Source organism: Hippoglossus hippoglossus, chromosome 14 (assembly GCF_009819705.1).
Source record: "Hippoglossus hippoglossus isolate fHipHip1 chromosome 14, fHipHip1.pri, whole genome shotgun sequence".
Taxonomy (NCBI): Eukaryota; Metazoa; Chordata; class Actinopteri; order Pleuronectiformes; family Pleuronectidae; genus Hippoglossus; species Hippoglossus hippoglossus.
In genome coordinates this window covers 16,652,185-16,668,883 of record NC_047164.1, presented here as the reverse complement: position 1 = coordinate 16,668,883, position 16,699 = coordinate 16,652,185, and the positions used below count along the sequence as shown (strand labels likewise).

Below are 16,699 nucleotides of genomic sequence, written 5' to 3'. Positions count from 1 at the left end.
GCATCATGAAGACACCAGAGTTTATGAACCCACTTTTGCAATATGGCAAACATCATCCCATGCCAGCCCAGAGGGAGTCTTGCGTGTTACACTTTAGGTCACTGTTCGGACTCTGAATCTCCTTTATAACTCCCCCGCTGCTCTTCTTCTTGTCAGTTTTTGCAGCCTGTTCCTGTCGCCCAGCCATGGCACAGCAGAACAGTGCTGCCAAGAAGAACCCGGCTGTAGCGGCGCTGCACTCGCACTTCATCGTGGGGTCGGTGTCGGAGGAGAACTCGGAGGATGAGGTCCAAGGGAAGCTGGACCTGCAGCTGGAGGAGAAGGAGCCGCGCTCGTTGTCGCCGTCCTCCGGGAGCTCGGACAGCACTTGTGATATGGGCTTCGACCACATTGATGGCCCCGTGAACAATCTGAGGTGAGAATCCACCCCTGGTTAGTCTGCAGCACCTCTGGTCTGTCAGTGTTTATTTTTCCACACACTACTGCCAAAAACATTTCTACTGAATACTGTATCATGTTAAGGAAGCTGCTCAAACATCTCATTCATTTTGGAAATATTACAGGTACTTCAGGGTTTACATTTTTCATTAGTCTCTGTTGCAATTCAATTATGTTTGGATTATTTACTTTTGTTTGTCGTTATTAAACCTTTTTACTTATAATTATCATAATTATGGTTTACTTTTACATATCACGAAGACATTGTTGGCAGCCCATGATTACTTTATTCTTACTCTGTGGTCATCATGTATGGGAATTTTCAAATGCTATCTTATTAGACCTGGAGTAAATCTGGATTTCTGTGCTCCTCCTTCACTGGGTTCCTCTTTTTTTACAGCATGTGTGAAAAATGTGGTTTCACCAGCAGCACACTGCTAAAGGGTTTCTCTGTGCCCTGAATCTGCAAGGTCAGCCTGCAGTCCAGGCACAAGTTTGAGGGAAAGTTGGAAAATCTTCACACACAGAAATTCTTAGTCGAAAGGAGCTATTCAGCACGGACAGAGCTGCGGTCTTTACTACTTCGTCCAGCCCCCAGGTCTTTCACTGGTTCTTGGACCTCTCCTTTTACTGTAAAGTTACTTTTTTCTCAAAAGCATTGCACAATATTTGTCTCTCAACCTTTGAGATTAAAATAAAGTCATGCGGATGTAGGGAAAAAGTTAAAAAACAGTCTTTTTACATGTTTTCTAGTGTACATTATATTATGCAACCAGTAATGTGCACAGTGGTGTTTTTGCCCACTGACTCACTTTATGTGATTTTTCTGAAAAGCTTAACCTTTTGGCATTTTCTTAGCACTATATAAACATCTGGATCCCCTATAGAGTCCAGACAGTTTCTATGTCCAGTCTGGTTTTGAGTGGTTAGATTTACGTGGACAGAGGGGATGAGAGCCAAGGAGGGGGTTTTAACACAAAGATATTTGGATTGCAGATTTAAAACTGGAAATACTGGATGGGAAGTGCTCCCACCCCCCCATCATCTCCTCACGCATAGGCCAGAACAAACTGTCTACACTTTCACAGCTGGATTGAAATCGGAGCCCTCCATTCACTAGGAGCTCATTTGTCTCGTGCCGGTAACCCCGAACAGTGATGCAATAATGCAGAATCAGGCCATAGAATCCAGCCAGCCAAAAGAGCCTAGGCGCTGCCACACCCTCCAGTCAAAAGTCACAGTCCTCCCCCTGTGTTACCCACTCCCCCATGGGTCTCTCTGGGGTGGAGCTTGATTTAAAGACCGGTTGGAAGCACATGCTCCAGCCTGAAAGCACGTTTGAGGAGTTGTGGACAGATTTGTTCTTTCAGTTGTTCTTTTAGGAGCACGATGACAAACTGTTTTATCCTGAAATAAATCACACTTTTGATGTTTTAACACTTCTAAAACGGTTAACTCATCACCATTCCTTCATAATTCATTTTCAGGCTTTTTTTTCCTACTGCTGCTGTAAATCTCCCACAAGCCATGAAGTTCAAGATAAGAGACAGTAGTCCAATCTTCTGCTCTTAAAACCAGTTTATAGTCTGAAATTAATATGAGGTAATATCAGTGTCTTGTTATCTATGGAATGTAGAATGCATAATAGCCCAGCTGCTGCTCAAAAACTCGAGACGGGTTCCATCTTGCAAACAAAAGGTTTTCAGGGTTAAACATCAGAGGACACGTTATTTCCTTGTCATTAGCACAGTTACCCCCACCCTGTCCTTTTAAACCTGGAGGTGTTATTTAGTTATTCTTCAGTATTTCCATACACAGACCAAGCATGTCAGGGCTGCACCTTGTGAAGCAAGGCAGAGATCGCCGGCGTATTGATCTGCAGAGGGACTTCACCGTGGCTTCCCCCGCTGAATTTGTCACCCGATTCGGCGGCAACAAGGTCATCGAGAAGGTAATGATTTGTACATACCAGTCTGGAAGACATGCTAAAAGTGCTAAGCCAGTTGTGCCACATTCAAGCTGACAAGGAGTCAAAAACAAAACCCATGAAATGTAATGACTATTGCACTATCAGTATATATAGACACAGTGATGATATCTTGCAGTTGTCTTGAACACCTAAAAGCTAAATTCCTACTAATTTACTAGTCCAGGTCTCATTGTACTTAAAATCATTTAAAATGTACCCTCAGCTTTTTCTGCCGCCACATTCAAAAGACACGGTGGTTTCATTTTCATAAAATGACAAGAAGCATTTCCATGAACGTTTTATGCTCCATAACTTTTATGCTGTGACTCAATTAGACTGATTGATGGAGTATTTTGATTTCGCTTCTCTAGGTGCTTATCGCCAACAATGGCATCGCAGCAGTCAAATGCATGCGCTCCATCCGCCGCTGGGCCTACGAGATGTTTCGCAATGAAAGGGCGATCCGCTTTGTTGTCATGGTGACCCCAGAGGACCTGAAGGCCAATGCAGGTGAGCTTTAATGTGATGTAAATCACCTGAGTAAGTGTAACAGCTATGGTACCAGAATCAGCCGAGGTCTCAGGTCTCAACTCTTTGGCGGTGCATCCTAGCACTGCATTACCTATGTGACTACAGCAAGCCTATGCTTCTGAGAAAAGCAGGTTCTCTGTATCAATCATTTATTTTCATTAATGCCCCTTTATCAGGAATCGGTTTATACTTCAAGAATTGTGTAAACTACCTGGCAGGAAACTAATTGTTCAACTAACCATTTATTTTAAAGTCTTTTTATAAATTTATTTTTTGTGTTTCTGTCTTCCATAGAGTACATCAAAATGGCAGATCATTACGTACCGGTGCCCGGAGGGACTAACAACAACAACTACGCCAACGTGGAGCTCATTCTGGACATTGCAAAACGCATACCTGTACAGGCTGTGTGGGCTGGTTGGGGTCATGCATCAGAGAACCCCAAACTCCCAGAGCTGCTGCACAAGAATGGCATCGCTTTCATGGGTTAGAGAACATTCCTACTTTCTTTTTTTATGACTCCTAAGCTTTAAGTCATTTTATTTAATTAAATGCTTTATGTGGATTCATTTTCTGCTCCTTCCTCAGGTCCCCCAAGTCAGGCTATGTGGGCTTTAGGAGACAAGATTGCCTCCTCTATCGTCGCTCAGACGGCTGGCATTCCAACCCTGCCCTGGAGCGGAACAGGTAGGTCAAAGTTTGAGTGGTGTCTAAAAATAGTCTTCTATTGACACTATTTATAATAAGATTGGATGAAGAAAATAGTTTTTTATATTGTTCTAAAAAAATCTATGCTTCATGCATCCCTCAAGACCCCAAATATGTATAGTGGGTGCACAGTTCATAAAAGATAGTTACTAGCATCACACAATGTCATGGACATGTAAGAACGTGTATGCTGATTGTGTCACCTCTTTGTTATTCTCAGGCCTGACAGTAGAATGGACAGAGTCGGACCAAAAGAAGAAGACCATCAACGTTCCTCTAGACGTGTATGAGCTTGGCTGCATCGAAGATGTAGAGGATGGCCTGATAGTAAGTCACCTAACTGACGTTTATTATACCAAATCAATGTAGCATGTGCTTTATTATACAGTACAGTCTGGCATGTATGCTGAAAATGTTTTTCAATTGCCAGGCTGCTGAGAAGGTCGGCTACCCTCTGATGGTGAAGGCCTCAGAAGGCGGTGGAGGAAAAGGAATCCGTAAAGTCAATACTGCTGATGATTTCTCGAACCTCTTCAGACAGGTAAGTGAAAACCAGCATTTGATTCAAAACATCATGCGGGACTTGACACATTGTATAGGCTGGGATTCAGGGGGGGGGAGTAAGAAGATTTTGAAAAGATATCTTTTGCATTTCTTAACATCATGGATTTACTGTCTCTTTGGTTCTCCAGGTCCAGGCAGAAGTCCCAGGATCGCCCATATTCGTCATGCAGCTAGCCAAGCATGCCCGCCACTTGGAGGTCCAGATCTTGGCTGATCAGTATGGCAACGCCATTTCACTGTTTGGTAGAGACTGTTCTGTGCAGCGACGACACCAGAAAATCATAGAGGAAGCTCCTGCTACCATCGCCACTTCTGATGTGTTTGAGGATATGGAAAATGTATAAACCCTTTAACATAATAAATATATGCTAATGATGGAGCTCTAACACCAACAAATTTCAACTTTGATATGAACAGACCTGTCCTCTCCCCTCAGTGTGCTGTGAAGCTGGCTAAGATGGTGGGTTACGTCAGTGCCGGTACAGTGGAGTACCTCTACAGCCAGGACGGCAGCTTCTACTTCCTGGAGCTCAACCCTCGTCTGCAGGTGGAACACCCCTGTACTGAGATGGTCGCTGATGTTAACTTGCCTTCAGCTCAACTGCAGGTCAGTCTCGAGCCAATTTCAGACATGAACTGCATGACATGAACATGGACATAATGCAGAGTTTGCCTTTCACATATGAAGTAAGCAGCAGGAGATTGTCCAGGTCAGATGAGTTCACATTAACAGGAAAATGTCGGGAACATTGAGGCGAAGGGTGGTGCTTGGTTAGAGCATGCAGGAGGCAGGACGTAATGTATGAATTCTGCTGTGGAAATCATGTGTTCTCTCTAACAGTACGTTACCAAAAGCTCTCAAACTCTGTTGTCCTTCAAAGTTGACATCCTTATGTCCATCTTCTACGTATATATGGCGTCTCTTTTTCATCCTGAGATGTTGTTTTATTCCAGTTGCACCCGTCATGTGATAGAAACATCATCAACGTAGCTGAAGCTAGGAATTCTACGAGGGGGCTTGCAGGAAAATTTCTGGAAATATGTACAGACATTTGCCCTCTCACATACAGCCCCTCTGGGAAATTTCAGGAAAAGGTCCAGACTAGTGTGTTACATTACACATCGTGCTTTTGAGTCTGTGACAGACAAAGTTAGCACGCTTCACCGCCTTCACTGCTCTGCACTAGACCGGTCCCATGTCGCCAGGCAACCGGCTGCAAAAGAGGGAGGCAACGTGCAGAACTCGTGTAGTGGGATCCAGTAGTGGTAGCAGCAGCGTGTCATGTGGTCTGGTCTGCAGTGTTTAGGATTGTGTGTAAATAGGTCAGTGGCAGAGAGGCTGAAGGGCAGTGTTGCTGAGAATGCAGTGTAGTCAAGCTGATTGGGTGTTACAGTGGGAGTGTCACCCACTCACACACTGCTGTCTTTTAACAGGAAACAATGGGACTTGTTCTGTCTGCAAGATGTTTCTTATCAGTTGTCTAGCAAACTTAAAAACATGCTGACAACAATTTGATAGGCATGCAGGAAAGAATCTCTGTTAGTTCAGGGCCTGTGAGCCTGTGATCTGTATGAGTTTAAACTTGTTTTTGATCCCACTTTCTCCTGTCAGATTGCCATGGGTATTCCTCTTCACCGGATCAAAGACATCAGGATGCTTTATGGGGTCCAGCCCTGGGGAGACAGTCTCATTGACTTTGAGGGTCTATCCAATGCCCCCTCCCCACGGGGCCATGTCATTGCAGCACGTATCACTAGTGAAAACCCTGACGAGGTATGAATATAATACTTGTAGCTAAACGCCATGGTTTCTTCTGGTGATTCTCCTTTCCTTTTTATTTTGTCAATTTTACATTTAATAGTTCTGTTTTACCCATTATAAAAGTCCATTGTTATGACATCAATAGAATGCTACCCATGCCTAAATATCAAGTTAGCTGTTTTTGGTTTAGCTTATGAAGAAGATGAAGTGTGGTGTCCGTGTCTGATCGCAGGGTTTCAAGCCGAGCTCCGGAACGGTGCAAGAGCTGAATTTCCGCAGCAATAAGAACGTGTGGGGCTACTTCAGTGTAGCGGCTGCCGGGGGTCTGCACGAGTTTGCTGACTCCCAGTTTGGACACTGCTTCTCCTGGGGGGAGAATCGTGAAGAAGCCATCTCGTGAGTACACGTGTGTCAGAGAGCCCACCATTTATTTATAATGGGATTCTTTTTCTTTGCAGTTTTCAAATTAGATGTTTTTATATTTTGTCTAATTTGGTTATGTCTTAATTATTTTCAAGCAATATGGTGGTGGCTCTGAAGGAGTTGTCGATCAGAGGCGACTTCAGGACCACAGTGGAATACCTCATTAAGCTTCTGGAGACAGAAAGCTTCCAGCACAACACCATTGACACTGGCTGGCTGGATAGGCTCATCTCAGAGAAGATGCAGGTATGACGACATGTTCCAGCTGTGGCCACTGGATGTGAGAAAACTACAAAAACAAAAGCTCATGTTTGAAACACTCATCCATATTATTATGTCAGTGCTGACACAGCACTACATTCAAGTGCAGGGATGATTTCTAAGACCTTGTGTCTCATCTTCCTGTGACCATGACATTGTAATTTAAGATTAAATGTAAAATATTTTCCTGGCTGAGAAGTAAAGTGAACGTTTTGTGCAGGCGGAGCGCCCTGATACCATGCTGGGAATCGTGAGTGGAGCTCTTCATGTGGCAGATGTAAATCTGAGGAACAGCGTGTCCAATTTCCTACATTCTCTTGAAAGGTAATGCCCATGGCATGTCACAGTCATCAGTGTGGAGCAGCAATTTGAGGTGCGTTTTGAATATAAAATATGTGACACTACTCTGATCAGGGGCCAGGTGCTGCCAGCACACACGCTACTCAATACTGTGGATGTGGAGCTGATATATGAAGGCCTGAAGTATGTCCTGACAGTGACACGCCAGTCTCCCAACTCCTACGTGGTCATCATGAACGCCACCTCAGCTGAGGTTGACGTTCATCGGCTCAGTGATGGAGGTCTTTTGCTGTCGTATGATGGCAGCAGCTACACTACCTACATGAAGGAGGAGGTTGACAGGTAAGACAAAGAAAATTGTGACAATGACATTTCTATTACTAATTAAGTGTAGAATGAAAAATTAATTATTGGCAAAATCCTTTTTTTATTGGTAGGTATCGCATCACAATTGGGAATAAGACTTGCGTTTTTGAAAAGGAGAACGATCCTTCGCTGCTGCGTTCTCCATCAGCAGGAAAAATCATTCAGTACACAGTTGAGGACGGCGGACACGTCTTCTCTGGCCAGTGCTATGTTGAGATAGAGGTACAGGACAGCATGTTCCCGCTCATGTGTCTGTTGACCACAAGAAAGACAGAATCAGTTTAAATTTGTTTTGTGTTTGTTAATAGATGGTTTAGATGTAAACGCTGATGCTTTTAAATTCCAGGTGATGAAGATGGTGATGACTCTCACAGCTGCAGAGTCTGGTTGTATCCACTACGTGAAGAGAGCTGGAGCAGCACTGGAGCCCGGCTGTGTCATTGCCAAGCTGCAGCTGGATGACCCGAGCAGAGTGCAACAGGTACTTCACGTAGTATGACAACTGGGATGCTCCATATACCAGCTACCAAGTCAACCGTGTTGTGCATTATGTCTTGTTTCGTTCAAAAGTACAGTTTCCATATCAAGTTATGACACTGTGTAGCTTTCTGATCGCTCTGAAAAGTAACTGTCTAAATGACAGAGGTCTGCATTTTCATTCTCAAGAACTGCACTTCACTTACTCTTTGAGCCTTGAATTTTGGTTATTTGGGTGAGCATTTTTGTTTACGACTTAATGAAGTCAAAACATCAATGAGGCAAGAACTAGAGGCTGCCAAGAAAGACGAGGGCTCAGTAGCCTGAAGGGAAATGCAGACTTAACAGTTTAAAAGGAGCCCGCTTCTGGTGTATTTGTACTACTGATGAGGTTACTGCCGTTTGAGGAATGAAGTATAAACAACTTTATTTGTACTCCTTGTACAGCAGGCTTTCCACTGTCTTAAAAAGTCCTTTATCAGAATTTAAGGCCTCAAAAGTCTTCAATACATTAAAATATTTTATAGTCACGTAAACATTTAGGTAGGTGTTCATTATCTTAAAGTCCATTTAATGATACTTCCATTGGACTTTAAAATTATTATAACTGCAAACAAGACCAACATGGACTTGATAACTTAGTTTACAAACACCCTGTTTGGAATTTATCTGAGTACACTCGGCTTGGCCCTGGGAAAGACTATGGATAACTCCTGCTGAGGGTTATTCTCTACAAGGCTACTTAAACTTATCTTCAGTTATGGGGGAGTGTAGATAATTCTTGGACTCAGATATTCCTTCATATCTGTCGTACTTGACATAGGTCTGGAATTTCATTTTTAATGTTCTTAAAAATGACTTAAATTTAACTTATTGAAACCTGCAAAAACCATGTAGAGATTCACAAATCACATCTTGTCTCATTATTCAGGTTAATATCATTAAGAGGTGATAGCTTTTCGCTTTAACAATATGTCCACCACCAATACTATACCACTCAACTTGCAATGCCTGTATGTGTAACAGTTTTGCAAAGTATGTATTCATTTTTGTTGTATTTGTCTTGCAGGCAGAGCTGCACACAGGGGACCTGCCTGCTATCCAGGCAGTAGCTCTGAGAGGGGAGAAGCTGCACAGAGTCTTCCACAACACACTTGATCACCTTGTCCACATCATGAATGGCTACTGTCTTCCTGAGCCTTTCTTCAGCATTAAGGTGAGAATTCATACACAGCCGAGAACACACCAGCATCAAGACATCCAACTTCAAGCTGATTCCTAAAAATACTATGTACCTCCTGTGTCTTTCCTAGTTGAAAGAATGGGTGGAAAGGCTGATGAAAACCATGCGTGATCCCTCTCTGCCGCTGCTGGAGCTTCAAGACATCATGACCAGTGTGTCAGGTCGCATCCCGCCTGCTGTGGAGAAGGCCATCAAGAAGGAGATGGCTCACTCTGTGCTCTGCCAGTTCCCCAGCCAGCAGGTGACACATAACGCATGCACACACCATTCTAACATATGTCCACTACCTTGTGTTCTATAGTAAAAACACCTAGTCAAGTAACTCATTTCAGCAATTGCTTCTTTCTTAGGCTAAATTAGTTCGATATCATGAATTCTCACCTGTTTGGTCCTGTTTCACTTGGATTTTTCAGTCCGTCAGAAAATTACTATCAACGTGCTTCACCCTTTGCAGTTTCTTGTGCAAACAATAGATTTCAAAACATAGATCATATTAAAAGGGTAAGAAGGATTTATGTGCTTTCTCTGTCTCTCCCACTCGCTCACACACATTCAGAGAAAGTGTGTAATATTTATTCAATTTAAATCTGTAATGAGAAAAATGTCTTTCCTTAGATTACACAGGATTTGATTCGCTATTGCTTGGAAAACTCTGATAGATATATATGCATATTTTATGAATTTGATATTCCTGCCTGCTTTATGAAAAGCAAAAGCAGCCCAATGCAATAATGTGAGTAGAAGTGAAAGGTTTCGTTCACACTTAACAACATTTAACTAGTTTTTCTCACCTATTTCACACCTTGTCAGAGTTTCATATTCTCTGTGGGGTCCCTGACAATCGCAGATCAGGGTCATCTGTGCTCCGTGGATTACCTGCTTATGAGTCTCCACTGTTGGTGGGATAAAATGCTTATATGGTTTATCTCCTTTGTTTCCAGATTGCAAACATCCTAGACAGCCACGCTGCTACTCTTAACAAGAAGTCGGAGAGAGAGGTCTTCTTCATGAACACTCAAAGCATTGTTCAGCTGGTACAGAAGTGAGTATCGTAGTCAACACGTCAAAGTGATGACAGGTTTCACACATTGATCATTGTAATCTGATGACCCTCAGTGACACTATAACACTGAGATGTACTGCATTTTTGCCACATGCCTACTGAGGTCCATGGTGCATTTTTCTTTGTTTGACTTATTTCCTCTCTCCAACAGGTATCGCAGTGGTATCCGAGGACACATGAAGGCGGTGGTGATGGACCTGCTCAGGCAATACCTGAAAGTAGAGATCGAGTTTCAGAATGGTGAGGAACAGGAGCCACCCACTGACTTTATTGGTTTCAAGGTTTCATAGTGGTGACATGTTTGAACATGCAGGCGTAACGAGGTTTAATTTGTTGTGCAATACAAATTCATCAGAAGAAATGCATTTCCTTGTTCTCTCCTTTTGGTGGCGCCCCCTTTCACAATAAACACCTTCAGCATCTTCAGTTCAGTTCAATTCAATTCAATGCCTTTATTGACATTGCACAGTGTACAATTAAATTAAGTGTCCCAGTGGTACAGAAGGTTTCATACAGACAAGTAGACACAATAAAGTCTAATATATATAAAAACAAACAATTAATAGAATAAAACATAGGGTATTAAAACAGATGAGAACATGTATTTAGTTATGTTGCACATTGTAACATTTCACATGAAAGTATTGCACATTTAGGATATTGTTGCACTTGGTAAAGTTTTCTAATGGCACTTGGATGAAATCTTGTTAAGAGTCTGGAAGGATCTATAGCATTTTTTAGAGGGTAGTAATCTGTGACTCTGCACTTCAACTATACAGTATTAACCAAAGCTCTTGTGTGTTGGCTTGTTTACAGGACACTATGACAAATGTGTGTTTGCTCTGCGTGAGGAAAACAAAGGCGACATGGCCAATGTGCTTAACTACATCTTCTCCCATGCCCAAGTCACCAAGAAGAACCTGCTGGTTACAATGCTGATTGTGAGTGACACTGATGGATTTTTAACTTAAGACTTTCCTTCTATAACTTTTATAATTTTAATGATGGTTACGATGATGGTCAGGTAGATTAACCATGCTGATATATATATGTATGTATATGTTTAAGCATATGCATTAGCAACAATGTTATAGACTTATAGTACACTTGTTAAGATGCAATTACATTAATTGCTGTTCAATAAAGCAAGTCATTGATTAAAGCAATTTCTGAAAATCAATCATGTAAACTGTTAAACTGTCTTTATAGGAAACGGTGATGATATGAATTTGATATTAATGTGTAGATGTTCCTTCCTATTCTTCTTTTTCTTAAGTAGATTGTTTGGAATATCAAACTAGTTATATTCTCCTATGTGCAGGACCAGTTGTGTGGCCGTGATCCCACACTGACAGATGAACTGATGGCCATCTTGACCGAACTCACCCAGCTCAGCAAGACAACCAATGCCAAGGTGGCACTGCGTGCTCGGCAGGTCAGATGGTTGATCAATTTATTTAAACAAAAAAAGGCTCAGTCATCAACATTCAGAAACAACTAAAAAGTACAATGCATATATATTAGTTTCACCCAGATGAAACTGCAATTTTCTTTTCTCTAACAGCAATTAGTAGCATACAGCTGTTAAAACATATTAGTTGTGAATTTTTTTATAAATGAACTGGTAACTGATCAGTACTTGGTATCGGCCGACATGCCAAGTCCAGGTATTGGAATTGGTATCTGTAAGGGAAACATGGATTCTTATAAATATAAGTGCTCAAAGCCTCTGCTGAATGTTAACTGAACATGTAATATCTACTTTTAAGTCATAGTGAGAATTTCACCACTAGATGTCGCCGTTTACTCCCCTATGGCAGTTATTTGTTAGGAAGAAACCAAACGAGAGATTCGAAGATCTTTAGACATTTTAAAGGTGGAGCTGAAACTGTAAACAAAGAGACTCAAAAGTGATACATATAATAATGACTTATGTAACCTACGATTGTATACCTAATGTGGAAGGTTCTCTCCATCTTCACCCTCTACAGGTACTAATAGCTTCCCACCTTCCCTCTTATGAGCTACGACACAACCAGGTGGAGTCCATCTTCCTCTCCGCCATTGATATGTACGGACACCAATTCTGCATCGAGAACCTGCAGGTTGGTAATAAAGGACTCGACGAGCAGTTGTGGCTTGATGTCATGTTTTGATAATAGACAGTGTTGAAGATATCTCATAAATTTTCTCTCTAGAAACTGATCCTCTCAGAGACATCCATCTTTGATGTTCTGCCCAACTTCTTCTACCACAGTAATCAGGTGGTCAGGATGGCTGCCCTGGAGGTGAGACCCATAATGATTTCAATCTACAAATCAATTAGCTTTTATGTAATTTTAAGAAATAATCACTTCGCACATAGCTAACTAATATTTTCTGTGCTTTCCTCTCTGATAACTAATATTTTCTGTGCTTTCCTCTCTGATAACTTCAGGTTTACGTGCGCAGAGCGTACATCGCCTACGAGCTCAATAGCGTCCAGCATCGACAGCTGAGGGACAACACATGTATAGTAGAGTTCCAGTTCATGCTGCCTACATCGCATCCTAACAGGTATCACAATCACAAAATGCCTGCAAAGCTCATGTGCTGTGTCTCACCTCTCCTGCCCTCCTCCCCAAATGGCACTGTGGACAGGAATCAATGCTTGCAACAGGGATATATATAGAATTTGGCAGCACAGTGATTTGTTTCTTTAATTAATTGAGTATATACTTGCAGCCATCCTCTGTTGTCATCATTTGGTGGTTCCCTGTCTTTTTCCTCTTAAGCAGAGTTCACACTACACGACTTTCAAAGTCGGCTGGTCGCTGTACGGTTCACACGACTTGTCTTGTGATTGGAAGTCTTGCAGTCATTATGGGTTCACACTATTCGACTGACTGGCGACAGGGGATCACACATTACATGATCTTTTCACCAGGATAAACACCCGACTGGTCCCCAAACTATGTTTAAATATGAAAACACACACGGGAAGAGACACAGTGAATTTGACTGATCCTCTGTGTCATCCTGCTCACAGAAAGACACAATAAACATAAGACAGGTGAAACTCTGCAGTTTGAAAAGAGTGCATCTGGGTCTGCAGTCTTCTTTCCGAGCCCAACCCAAAACCTGGCAGGCAATCTGTGCCTGAACCCAACCTGAGCCCAATGCAGTGCAAATAAGCTGCGCTGAGTTTGGGTTACCCTGTGCCTTACACGTATCTGTATTGCTTATTTCCCCAATTACAGACAAGTGCAGTGTAAAAAGTCAGTGGGCACTTTAGTACTACATGTACCTTCACCCCGTCCTGCTCTCTGATTGGCTGCAGTAGTCGCCTACAGTGGTCAGATTGGAGTTTGCGGAGAGCCTCTCTAATCGTGTCTCTGAAGAGTTCACAATGACTGCTAACCGGGCACCGATCAGGGGCTTTTTGTCGGCAACTGGCTGTGCTTAGATGATTGTTGTATCACTCCAACACCTAGAAATAATTCAGTCCACAATCTTTATGTCCTCCATGGTGCCATGCTTCCTCTGCCCCCTCTCCCAGCTGTGTCATTGTTCATCCTTGTTCTCCATGTAAATGCTCCTCATGTGCAAAAGAAGGTTTTTTTGCTAAACTGAAAGTGTGAGTGACATGAGCAACAAAGCTCCCAGCATCAAGAATCCCATGTCAGTTGCTCTTCCTTTGTAAGTCCTGGAAAAAAATCTTATATCCTCTCATTAAACTTGGGAATTGGAGAGAAACCAAAGACAAACTGTTGGCACTGCTTAGCATGTTGCACTCACATCCTGCATCCTACCAGTGTGATTGTGTCTGTCTTTGCGTGAGTGTTTGTATGTTTATGTGTATGTGCCCTGTGTAGCTCTTCAGTGCTAGCATTTTTTTTTTTGCGTTTTGTTGAGTTTGTGTGGTTTGACGTCTTTTGGATGCCATCACACGCTCATTTTATAGCATGCTTGTGATTTAATGAATCTTAATTAACCTTCACGATGAGAATGATCCTGTCTTTGTTCCGAGTGAATCTCAGGACAAGGAAGCTTTACAATCTGATGATGCATGTTGTAAAGGGAGCAGTCAGTGTGTGGTTTTTTCATTCATTCATTCATTTCATCCATGTATGTACTGATGACTGCAAAACACACACACATCTCTCACACACACACACACACACACACACACACACACACACACACACACACACACACACACACACACACACACACACACTACTACACTTTGGCTGTCTCCCTCCCCTGATGCCTGCCACTAACCACTTAGTAATCAATGTTGTTTAATTGCAGAGGGAACATCCCCACTCTAAACAGGTATTGTAAACATTCTTTCTATTGCATTGACTTCTAGTGAATGTAGATTAGCTAGCTGCATGGTCAAAGAAAAAATTATGACATAAAGAATGATTCATCTGGTAATTAAGTCAACGACCTGTTACGTTACGTAATGATGTAATGGTGCTTTAAAATTTCCTCAGATCAAGCTGAATTTAGCAACTGGGCTGTAGTCTTGCTCAATTTTTCTTACTGACGACAGCTTCTTATCTGGCATTTAGCCTCTGTGTCAAACATTTGTCTGTTTGTGTGAAAGAGTGTTACATTCCTAATCATTGTTTTTGTGTGTGTGTGTGCTTCAGTATTGTAAATAAATGGAATAACTTGTGACAAAAAATACATGTTGTACACCAGTGCAGATCTCCTTAACTGAAACCTGTAACTGTCCTGGCAGGAAATTTTCTGCTCCAATCCTGGACATTGTAAAAGCCATGGAAACTAAATTAGAGGAAACTAAACCCCAGGACCTTAAAGCACAGGATAGTAAATCTAAGGATGATGATGCTGAGGGGAAAAAAGCCTCAGAATCGGAAACTGTGGAAAGGTTTGACACACAAAACCTCTTTTTTTTTTTGAGTACTTTCAGTGGGTATACCTTCAGGGAAGGCCTCCTACAATCAAAAGGACTAACACCCAACAAAGTGAAATGGGTGAATCTTTTAAAAGGGATTTCCTGGTGGATCTATGTTTCCTTGTTCCTGTGAAAGGAATATTTTCTTTGGTTTAATTTGACTAACCTGTGGTCTATCTTAAACAATCCGGTGGCCGGGGAGCATCTTTACAAAGCCAGTCTAGTGCGTTGTCAGATTTCCTTAATAACTGCTCTCTGTCGACACCCTAGGATGTCGTTCTCATCCAACCTGAACCACTACGGAATGGTGCATGTAGCCAGCGTGAGTGATGTTCTGCTTGACCACTCCTTTACACCACCTTGTCAGCGCATGGGAGCCATGGTCGCTTTCCGCTCCTTCCAGGAGTTCACCAGGTCAGTCCTTGTGTAAAATGGATCTCAACTTAAGTACATTTTGTTCATAGGTGAAGATGACATTATGTGTTATTAATGGCATGTGTGATTTCCCTTCCTTCATAGGAACGTAACAGACGTGCTTAGCTGCTTCTCTGACTCTCCTCCCTCAAGTCCAACTTTCCAAGAGGGAGGTAATCCTGTCCTGTATGGCGAAGAGGAAACCAAGGTGGTGAGAACAGACTTCTGATAGGCCCTGCTCATACCTGGCATTGAAATGTGCATTTGGAGCAGCTCCAAGTACAGGTGTGAAAATGCACCGAAGATGGATTAAGGACTCCTTGATGTCTGATCGCCCAGATATTCAAAGGGTGTCTGGGCAACTTGTAGCCACATTCTTTTATCAATATACCTATACAAATTTGCCTGGGGCCGCATTGAAGGGCCGCCGACTCAACCTACGTCCTCTCCATTACAGGAAGAATTTACTCATACGCGTTTTTTAAATGGCAGAAGGTGGCTTGTCCCAAAAATTTTAGATTTTCGAAAATCCCATAAAGATACTGTTCATCTCAGGCAATTCGGTTTGCCTGGAACAGGCCACGGAATAGACCCAGTGTGTATTATCTTCTCTTTTTCATTTCTTGCAGGCTAGGCAGAGAAAGTGTGCTGCTACCTTCCTCCGGTTAAAAACACAGAAAAAGATATATTCCTTATTTTGGCGTATAGACCAGGGAAGTGAGATCTGATCACAAGTTGTTGCTCGAGACAAATTCTTATGCCAGGAGTGAACTAAAGTACTTAGAACTGTCCACTTGTGATCAGATCCCCCAAGACGCATGTAAGCCAGGTATGAACAGGACCGTATAACTGGCCTGATGATCGTACATCTTTTAGAATGAAATGTCTTTTGCTTTTTCACCCAGAATGTCCAGGATGAACCAATCCATATCCTGAATGTGGCGATAAAGACAGACAGTGACATAGATGATGACGGCCTGGCAGCCATCTTCCGGGACTTCACTCACTCAAAGGTTGGGAGCTGTCTACAGCATTGCTGTTTTTCTTTAGATTTCTGTAGAGAGATTTAAATGTTTTGAGATGTTTCCCGAAAGATCTTATTCTGAATTTCAGAAATCCCTGCTGTTTGAACATGGCATCAGACGGCTGACTTTCCTTGTTGCTCAGAAGGTGAGTGTAATAGTTCATGTTTAGCAAATCAACTACCCGTCTTCACAATAAGTTACCATGCATGCCACCTATTCAGTATTTATGAATAGCATGTATCAAAA

The 16,699-nt window shown here is 42.3% G+C and overlaps 1 protein-coding gene across 11 annotated transcripts in view; it reads left to right on the top strand.

The window, feature by feature from the left end:
* The window catches only part of acaca (acetyl-CoA carboxylase alpha), a 33,316-nt gene that overhangs the window by 1,401 nt on the left and 15,216 nt on the right, over positions 1-16,699 (top strand). For 5 of the 11 annotated variants that reach the window (XM_034606932.1, XM_034606931.1, XM_034606929.1 and 2 more), the window contains exons 2-31: positions 157-415; positions 2,257-2,389; positions 2,779-2,917; positions 3,233-3,424; positions 3,527-3,625; positions 3,867-3,973; positions 4,077-4,187; positions 4,339-4,548; positions 4,647-4,817; positions 5,823-5,984; positions 6,205-6,368; positions 6,491-6,641; positions 6,877-6,980; positions 7,071-7,298; positions 7,394-7,544; positions 7,669-7,803; positions 8,869-9,015; positions 9,113-9,283; positions 9,984-10,084; positions 10,257-10,345; positions 10,922-11,046; positions 11,427-11,540; positions 12,097-12,210; positions 12,304-12,393; positions 12,543-12,661; positions 14,399-14,422; positions 15,285-15,428; positions 15,534-15,636; positions 16,334-16,441; positions 16,542-16,598. In XM_034606932.1, coding sequence (XP_034462823.1) covers positions 186-415; positions 2,257-2,389; positions 2,779-2,917; positions 3,233-3,424; positions 3,527-3,625; positions 3,867-3,973; positions 4,077-4,187; positions 4,339-4,548; positions 4,647-4,817; positions 5,823-5,984; positions 6,205-6,368; positions 6,491-6,641; positions 6,877-6,980; positions 7,071-7,298; positions 7,394-7,544; positions 7,669-7,803; positions 8,869-9,015; positions 9,113-9,283; positions 9,984-10,084; positions 10,257-10,345; positions 10,922-11,046; positions 11,427-11,540; positions 12,097-12,210; positions 12,304-12,393; positions 12,543-12,661; positions 14,399-14,422; positions 15,285-15,428; positions 15,534-15,636; positions 16,334-16,441; positions 16,542-16,598 — 3,993 coding nt within the window. In that variant the 5' untranslated portion in view covers positions 157-185. Of the gene's footprint in view, positions 1-156; positions 416-2,256; positions 2,390-2,778; positions 2,918-3,232; positions 3,425-3,526; positions 3,626-3,866; positions 3,974-4,076; positions 4,188-4,338; positions 4,549-4,646; positions 4,818-5,822; positions 5,985-6,204; positions 6,369-6,490; positions 6,642-6,876; positions 6,981-7,070; positions 7,299-7,393; positions 7,545-7,668; positions 7,804-8,868; positions 9,016-9,112; positions 9,284-9,983; positions 10,085-10,256; positions 10,346-10,921; positions 11,047-11,426; positions 11,541-12,096; positions 12,211-12,303; positions 12,394-12,542; positions 12,662-14,398; positions 14,423-14,837; positions 14,988-15,284; positions 15,429-15,533; positions 15,637-16,333; positions 16,442-16,541; positions 16,599-16,699 lie in introns of all 11 variants that reach the window. The other 6 variants (XM_034606926.1, XM_034606925.1, XM_034606923.1 and 3 more) reach the window with 3 other exon arrangements.